This window comes from Microtus ochrogaster, assembly GCF_000317375.1.
Source record: "Microtus ochrogaster isolate Prairie Vole_2 chromosome 14 unlocalized genomic scaffold, MicOch1.0 chr14_random_1, whole genome shotgun sequence".
Taxonomy (NCBI): Eukaryota; Metazoa; Chordata; class Mammalia; order Rodentia; family Cricetidae; genus Microtus; species Microtus ochrogaster.
This window is the reverse complement of record NW_004949096.1, coordinates 31,332,996-31,341,852: the sequence shown is the minus strand read 5'-3', so window position 1 is coordinate 31,341,852 and position 8,857 is coordinate 31,332,996. Positions and strand designations below refer to the sequence as shown.

The window sequence follows — 8,857 nt, the reverse complement described above, 5'->3', positions numbered from 1 at the left end:
CTTGAACACATTGGCACAGGGAACCACTTCCTAAATATAACCCCAGCAGCACAGACATTAAGAGAAACAATTAATAAATGGGACCTCCTGAAGCTGAAAAGCTTCTTTCTGTAAAGCAATGGACACAGTCAACAAGACAAAACAACAGCCTACAGAATGGGAAAAGATCTTTACTAACCCCACATCAGACAAAGGTCTGATATCCAAAATATACAAACAACTCAAGAAATTGGACACCAAAAGATCACATAATCCAATAAAAAAAATGGGGTACAGACCTAAATAGAGAACTCTCAACAGAGGAATATAAAAATGGCTGGATAACACTTAAGGAAATGTTCAACATCCTTAGTCATCAGAGAAATGCAAATCAAAACAACTCTTAGATTCCACCTTACGCCTAAAAGAATGGCCAAGATCAAAAACACTGATGACAGCTTATGCTGGAGAGGATGTGGGGTAAAGGTAACACTACTGCATTGCTGGTGGGAATGCAAGCTGGTACAACCCCTTTGGATGTCAGTGTGACAATTTCTCAGAAAATTAGGAAACAACCTTTTTCAAGACCCAGCAATACCACTTTTGGGTATATATCCAAAGTATGCTCAATCGTGCCATAAGGACATGTGCTCAACTATGTTCATAGCAGCTTTGTTTGTCATAGCCAGAAACTGGAAACAACCTAAATGACCCTCGACTGAAGAATGGATAAGGAAAATGTGGTACATTTACACAATGGAGTACTACACAGCAGAAAAAAAATAACAATATCTTGAATTTTGCAGGAAAATGGATGGAGCTAGAAAACATTATTTTGAGTGAAATAACTCAGACCCAGAAAGACAATTATCACATGTACTCACTCATAGGTGATTTTTAAATATAAAGCAAAGAAAGCCACAATCCCAGAGAACTTAGACAACAATGTGGACATTAAGAGAGACTTACATAGATATAATCTACATGGGAAATAGAAAATAGAAAAAGACAAAATCTCCTGAGTAAATTGGGAGCATGGGGACCTTGGGGGAGGATTGAAGGGAGGAGAGACAGGGAGGGGAGCAGAGAAAAATGTAGAGCTCAATAAATATCAATAAAAATGTATTTAAAAGGGGGGAAGCTTCAAAAAGAGCAAAACAAAACAAAAAACAACTCATATTGTAGTCACCACAGTGGAAGGGAGGTAGATGAGCATCAACAGTGATTACTAAGTTGGGTGAAACTTCAGAGAGCGGAGTGTACGCATGACCTGAAAATGTCTCTCTAAAGGCTTTCTTGTTAGCAAAGGAGAAAAAGAACAATAACTCAGTGGAGAAACTAGACAGTATCTGAACAGGAGACCAGAGCACACCTCCAATGAGGAGCCTGTATGCTTGCAAATGCAATTCCCTGGACCACACGGTTACCTGTGCAATGCTCACAAAGCAAAACTTATTGTGGACATGAGACAGGCTTCTGAGAAAGTTCAGAGGTTATATTGTTCTACAACGCAGGAAATAAAGGAAAGCTGTGGAAATGTCCCAGATGAAAGGAGACTAAAGAGACATCAAACTAACTGGACTGGAGATGGATGAAGGCTGTAGAAGCCATTGGGTCAATCAACAAAACTGGGTACAGGTAGAAGATAAAGCATCATAGATGTGCCAAATTGACTAAGCTGATTAATTACTGTGACCACAGTTTTTAAAAGGTACCCTTAACGTGGGAAGTTTATCAGAAAAAAAATCTATAAATATGGAGAACAATGCTTGATGAACATAACCTATATTTAGGAAAATTGACAGAAACAGAGATTGAGGGGAAACTAAATAATTGAGCTAAAGGAACTGCTGCAAGATCCTGCGTGTGACTCTAGCTAAAGCCAAACACAATTTCATTTCTGTCGTTTTTGTTTTTAACGTCTCCTCCGAGGTTTGAGGATATTTCCAAATAAAGGGTTTTTAAAATGTGCCCCTGAGCCATCAGTAACATTTTGAATGATATTTAATGTATTCTGTTTAAGAAAGAAAAGTGGGTGCCATGTATTTTTAAAAGAGATTAAGCTAAAAAAAGACTCAAATTTAGCTTTTTGATGTTTAGAAGTCTAATCGCTGGTTCATTCAAAATTCTTTTTGATGGATTCCTTCGTCATTAAGTACAGAGAACAGTGTTCGTGTGTCACGCTTTCTCACTGCTGGTGGCTCCCGCCAGGATGCTGTGACCAAACATTCTCCAGCACCAGCGCATCTTGTCCTAATCTTCATAATTCCTCTACAGAAGTAGTATTCCCACTCTGTGGGAGAGGAAACAGATGCCCAAGGCCAAGAGCACACAACACAGGCTAGAATCGTCCAAAGGAAGCTGGTGGCTCTGCCAAGTCCCTTGAGAAAGAATTTAAGGGCTGAGTGTTTGCACGGATGAAAGATGTGTAAAGACACCTTTTTCCACAGATGAAAAACACCTCTGTCTTTCTTGAAAGACCCACAGCTTCCTTCCCATTCATAAACAAGGCTGTTTCTCACACACCAACGGTTGAGACCATCACAGGGCCTTGCATTTGAGGAAGCCCTCCCTAAACTGCAATAAAAACTCAAGCGACATAGTTCTAGTGTCAGGAAAGGTAGCCGGGTGGTGGTGGTAGCACTCGGGAGGCAGAGGCTGGCAGATCTCTGAGTTTGAGGCCAGCCTGGTCTACAGAGTGCATTTTAGCGCATGTTCCAAAGCTGTCTCAGGAAACAAAACCAAATAAATAAATAAGACCAAAAAAATCACTTGGCCCCACAGATAAGCCCTCCCCACTCCCTACTGACACAGTCTCCCCCCTCTTGCCTTTTCAGTTCCCCTTCTCACCCTAGCTCACCAGCCTTCCCCAGCAAGCTGTGAAGGCAGTCAGGGAGGAGGTGCCACTGTGTCCCCCGCAGCAGCTGCTCAGAGCAGCAGGTACAGCCCAGGCAGTCAGCTTAACCGGCCTGCCACTCACCTGAATTACTTGTGTCTCCCCAGGCTTGTCCAGGTTCTCAAAAACAGCCTCCTGTTTGTCAGCTCGGACTTCAATAAGGTTGTGCTTATAGTTCACAGTGAGGTCCCTCTCCTGGATGATCTCCTGCAAGGCAGCTGCATACTTCTTCACCCCAAAGATTGCTCCAAGAGCAGTGTTGAAGATGATATTAGCCTTGGGTCGCTTTCCAGTCTAAGAAAAACGGAAGAGAAAAGTCAGACGATTAGGCCAGCCACCATTTTGTTTTTCATTTCTTCTTTTCATCCAGACCAGAATTCAAGCCCTCAGTAGAGATCTTGCCAGTTTTGACCAGAAGTTAAGTTGGTAGAACTTCAAATGCTTGTACCAACTCTTATTATCTAGAATGAACTTCCTCAGCATTGGGAGTCATTGCTGGAGCTGTCTCTGAACTCCCCACTTAAGAGATGACTGTAGTTTACAGAGCCACTGCCAGGCTCCAAGAAGAGAGATCTCAAGTCGCCCCTTCCCTTTGTCCCTGTCTGCCCTTTTACAGAAGCACAAGTCACTTTGGGTCCTACCATGGCTCCAGTCAAACCATGCCTCAGTGAGCCCATGTTTCAGTAAAGGCCACAGACAGCAGAAAGACCACACTACATGATACCAGTATACTCCACGGCTCTCACACAGAAGGTGTTTTGGCAAACCTCCCTGACCCTCATTACAAAAAAACAAAAAACAAAGCCTCTTTTCAAAAGCTCAGAAATTCCATGAGAATGTTTTTTGAGCTTTAAAATTGGCATTTTGCCTATTTGCAAACACATGTATCAAAAGTCAGAAAATACTCATAACCTTGAGACTGAGTAAAAGCAATTGAGAGTCTGTGTGTATGTGTGTGTGTGTACATAATTTTAAAATTAGTTTCCTAACAACAGATACTAAAGTATTTAGACAATCTCTAACATAGCCGGCCAGTGAACTTTTAGACTCAGTCTCAAAGCACGTCACATGGAATACTCTGTATGTACAGAATGATTGTCGTAATATTTTTTAGGTCTATAGAAAAACCTCGTCTAATTGAAGAGAAGAGTTTTATGAGCAAACGTCCATGATGAGTGGTCTCTTCCACTTCCAGCAATGTCACTGTGCACACGTGGAACAAAACTTCTAGAAATACAAAGGTCAGACGACGGGGGTAACAGCAGACTCGTGGCAGGGGCTGGGTGGTGGCACCTGCCCTTTGTCTCCGTCCAGAAGAGGAGACACACCTTCCTGAAGTAGGCTTCTGACAGGTACATGATCTTCTGAGGGGCGCCCGCACACTTCACTGGAGTGTTAGGGAAGGTAAAAACCGCATTGCCCTCCTTGAAGTCCTGCAGGGCCTTCCACGTCTTCTCCACCGTCTTGACCGAATAATTGGACCCTATCTTGGGATAAGCAAAACCTTCAGGGAGTCCTTTAATCTGCAACCAAACACACAGAAATTTGTCTTTTAAAAAGATAGGTTAAAAAGTGTGAGATAGATAAATAGATGAAATTTCACTCCACCATGAAGACAAATTAAATCATGACATTTATAGAAAATACATATAACTGAAGATCATTATATTGAGCAAAATACACCAAACTCAGAAAAGCAAATACCATATTTTTTCATATGCATGTTCTAGATTTTCATTTACATGTATGTGTGTATGGTGTGTGTATGTGTATGTCTGTGTGAGTAGCATGTGTGGGCTGTGTGTGTGGTATATAGTGTGTGTGTATTTGGTCTATGTGTGTGGTCTGTGTGTGTGATGTGTGTGTGTGAGAGAGATGTGTGCATTGTGTGGTATGTGTGTATGTGTGTGTGTGGTATATGTGTGTAGTGTGTGGTATGTGGCATATGGTGTGTGTGTATGTGCGGTGTATTGTGTAGTGTGTGTGTGTGGTGTGATGTGTGTGTGTGTGTGTGTGTGTGTGTGTGTGTGTACATGAAGGAATTAGAAAAGGAACCATAGAGGAAAGGAAGAGACCATAAGAGAGGGGAGGGGAAGGAAGTGATGGATACATGGACCATGAAAACTAAGGAAGGAATATTTAAGGGAGAAAGAAGCCTACTAACTAATGTGAGAGGATGTGAAAAGACACATGAAGATGTCTTCATGAAACCCATTTTCATGCATGCTAATTAACAATATTAAGAAATAAGTATATGAGCAAAAAAATAAAGAAGCTTACTTTAAAGCACTTTTTGGTATACGTATAAACTTACCATTTACCAGAGATGAAAGCAAATTTACATACTAAAAACAGAAAAATTTGTCACAGTGCTTTGGAGCCCTTGTTCTTTGCCTACAACCTTCAGACATTACAGTGGCATCAGCCCCCTGTACTCACACAAGGAACAGATGGGTAAATGAGAGGTTCAGACCACAGCCATGGCCCCTAAAGTCACCTGTCAGGCTGAAGAATGGGTTTAGCCTTGGCAAACCCAACTCTGCCTCCCTGGGCATGAGGCTGCAGTTGAGATACAGCTTTTCCCACCTTTAGAGTGAGGACAAGACACCAGCCACAACTGCCTTCAGGAGAACCACATAGCTTCCTGGGAAGATAGGCAGGACCAAGAGTCGTTCATCCTGACGTCAATAAGACTGAAACTGCCTCCCGGGTTGTGCAGCTAAGACTCTTGGCGAAGCAGTAAAGCTAGGCGTTAAACACATGGCCTTTGAAATACTAAAGAGCCAGGTTCTGTCCCCTTTCCTACTAGGTAGTGTTGTAACTCTGAATAAGTTACCTTGTATTTAAAAGTCACTGTTAAGAGAAAGGGTGCCATAACTTGGCAACCAAATTCCCTCCAGGAAGTTCTGTGTGATGAGGTGTGTCTTACGCTCCCTCATCAATCAGATTTGCTTTCAGGAAATGCTGAGGCAGAGAGATGGGAACAGAGAGAAACGCATGAGCATCAGGGAAGAGAAGAAATGGAATTGCCCTTCAGTAGTACAAAGATAGGCTTGTGCTAGGGAGCTGATGATGAGCCTGTATGTCACATGACGGACCAACGAATCTGCAGGACACCATGCTGAAGTGTAAGCTGGCATGAGAAAGAGCAGAGACAGATGGTCCATGTCGGGCATGAGAGCCCCATGCATCCAACAGATGGAGTGGAGAACCAGCCTGCCAGAGACCATCATATTCCTGCCTAGTGCTCCACGGGGATCTCATATCTGCAAATGGTTGCCTTCTTTTTTACTTTACATTCACTTGAGACGTCTTCTAGAATTTTCTGTCAAAGATTGTCTGGTAGTATGCCAGTCACAGTTAAGTTCCATTTCCTTAGCCTCAGTTTCCCCATCTATGAAAAGGAGGAAGCTGTAAAGGCTCACTCTCAGTCCCCAGCATCTCTCTTGATAAGGAGTAGGAATTCCATGGCAATGGCCGCCTTTAAATACTGCTGCTTCTTAGCTTGCTACGAGAGGGCTTTACGAACGCTCACTCCTGCCCTCTTCCACCCTCCTCAGAAGGCAAGGAGGCCACTAGAGAACTTCCATATAGCATATCTCAATGGGGTTCCACTACCTTTCCCCAGGTATGTAATGATTCTTCCCACCTGAACACACCCCAAAGAGCCTTCCTGGGCCACCTCTACCTAGGTAGGAGCACATGTCTGCAGCCCGTGTCACCACCAGGCTTTATGTACAGTGACTGTTTGTCTCCCTGCCTCAAAACCCCCAACAAGCTCCTGGGAATCATAACAATGAATGGATTGTTCTAGTGTATTTTAGGAATATCTACTCAAATCTCACAATGTCAGTGAACATGTAGTACCCCTGCTTGCTGAAAACACATCTCAAAAGCTTCTAGGTAGCATGTATATTGTGCTGGTCATTTCATACACCCAACGCTCAAGTCTCTATGCAATAACCCCTAAATATGCTTCCAGAATCTGATGAACTAACTGCTGTGTTCTGCTATTGCAGTCTGCTTAAGAATTCAAACTCGATCCGATTTGCAAAGGAAAGCCATAAAGCCAGCCTAGCCCTGTGTAATAAGGCAGCTTCCTGGGTGTGCAGCAAAAGCTTCTTTCTTCAAGGAACACAATTAGGGCACAGACATACTGAACTGTGATTAAACTTTAAAGCTAAAGCACATTGCTATCACTGACAAAATCTTAGAGAAGACTTTTTGGCATCATGAAAAGGTCTCTAGGAAACAAGTTAGGCTTGGTGTGCAGGGGTTAGTGTCGTAGAACCGTTTCCCTATCATTCCCCTATTACAAATGAATACAAGGAAAGAATACAGTGTTTCAGTTTTGTCTTAGCATAAATCAGAAAATGTAACACAGCAACAATTGAAGAAGGTACCTTCTCATAGTCCAGCTGGATTCCAAGAGCGATGATAAGATACTTGTAGGAGATCTACAACACATCAAAAAATATATTGTTTTATACCAATGCTCAGAAATCAGCACCATACCTCCATTTGTCAGTGTGAGGATCTCCAGGTGGATGGTGGTGGGCAGGTGGGGAGTACACACTGCAGTTAGCCATCCTTCTTCCTTTTCTGTAGCCTCATATCTCACTGCCCCAAAATCCTGTGCCCGGCCTCTGAAAGCTTGGGGCACCCATAAGTTTATGCACTGGAGAATGACAAAGAGGTCAAAATCCTTGTGCAAAGCTTGTGCTTTCTCATATTGTAAAGGGCAAGAACAGCTTTATAATCTCAAAAGATAGCCAATTCTTTTTAGATCAATGGACAATTTATGAATCTGATCTATACTATGAACTGAACCAATATCATAATTGGGAAACTTCCTTCGAAGGTTACTGAAAAGGATGTTGCATAATTTTTTTATGTTTAATGATTCAAATAAGTATTGTGATTGTACATGCTGAAGACAAAGATATCCATAAATATGGTAATGGACATATATGTTTAGGATCATGGGGAAGACACATTGGGATGAGAAACTGTAGAAGGGATGCAAAGAATAAGAACATCAATCAAAAATATTTAAACCAGAAAACACTTAAATAAGAACCAGGAGCCCAGCAAAGAGACATGGGTGGGAATCCCCATGATCTCAGATTAAATGAAGATGCTGCCAACAGCAAGCTGAGCAAACCCCAGCTGAAGAGAATGGACGTCAAGACTTGAGAGTGTTCCACTCTATCTGGGGAGTCTAGCGGTTGTCAAAGAGGACTCACTTTGTCACAAAGGAGACTTGGCTCCAGAGTACCCAAGCTTCACTGTGTCTCTCACCCTTGCCACAGGTGCCAAAGCTTCCTTAGCCCAGAGCCCATGAAGCTTTATGGCAGTGGGTATGTTATACAGAAGCCATGCCCTCCTCCACTTCACAGATCACTCCTAGAGGATAAAGCCTGTAGTCCTAGGACCTAGTGAGGAATCAACAATGCTTATTGGATGAATAAATATATGGAGGAACAGTTTTAGCTTCATTTTTAAAAAATTAAATTTATCAAAGTTAACAGACAATAAAAAAACATCCATGTCTGTGTGCTCTGGGCACACAGGAAGTCAACATCTTGACACTCTTGGTTCCATAGGGAAGCTGACTATTGAAGGGAGTATTGAAGGGCACAGGAAATGACAAGAGGTCTATGGTATGGGATGATGCCTACTTGGAATATCATTTGAGTTATTAATGTTATCATGAGTAAAGTGCCCAGGAGAAAGGAGAGGAGCTCTACAGAATGGCCTAGAACCAGCAGGACTGTTCTCTTCTGCAGCTAGGTGTGGTGTGTGCCTTTTCCAGTGACACTTAGCCCAGTGCTGATGCAAGTTGAGTTCAAGGTCAATTCACAACTCTTCATCCTTCCTTCCTACATGACCTACCCTGCCCTGGAAGAGAGAAACGCTGGTCTTAATTTTACCTAACAAAAAAGCATATATATAAGCACATATAAGTAAATATTTGTGGCC

General features: G+C 42.4%; 1 protein-coding gene across 1 annotated transcript in view; it reads right to left on the bottom strand.

Moving 5' to 3' along the window:
• Sqor (sulfide quinone oxidoreductase) overlaps positions 1-8,857 on the bottom strand; it is a 40,313-nt gene that overhangs the window by 9,509 nt on the left and 21,947 nt on the right. The window contains exons 4-6 of the mRNA XM_005364384.2: positions 7,279-7,332; positions 4,204-4,398; positions 2,960-3,169 (exon numbers count right to left, since the gene is read on the bottom strand). Of these exons, the coding sequence (XP_005364441.1) occupies positions 2,960-3,169; positions 4,204-4,398; positions 7,279-7,332 (459 nt within the window). The remainder of the gene's footprint in view (positions 1-2,959; positions 3,170-4,203; positions 4,399-7,278; positions 7,333-8,857) is intronic.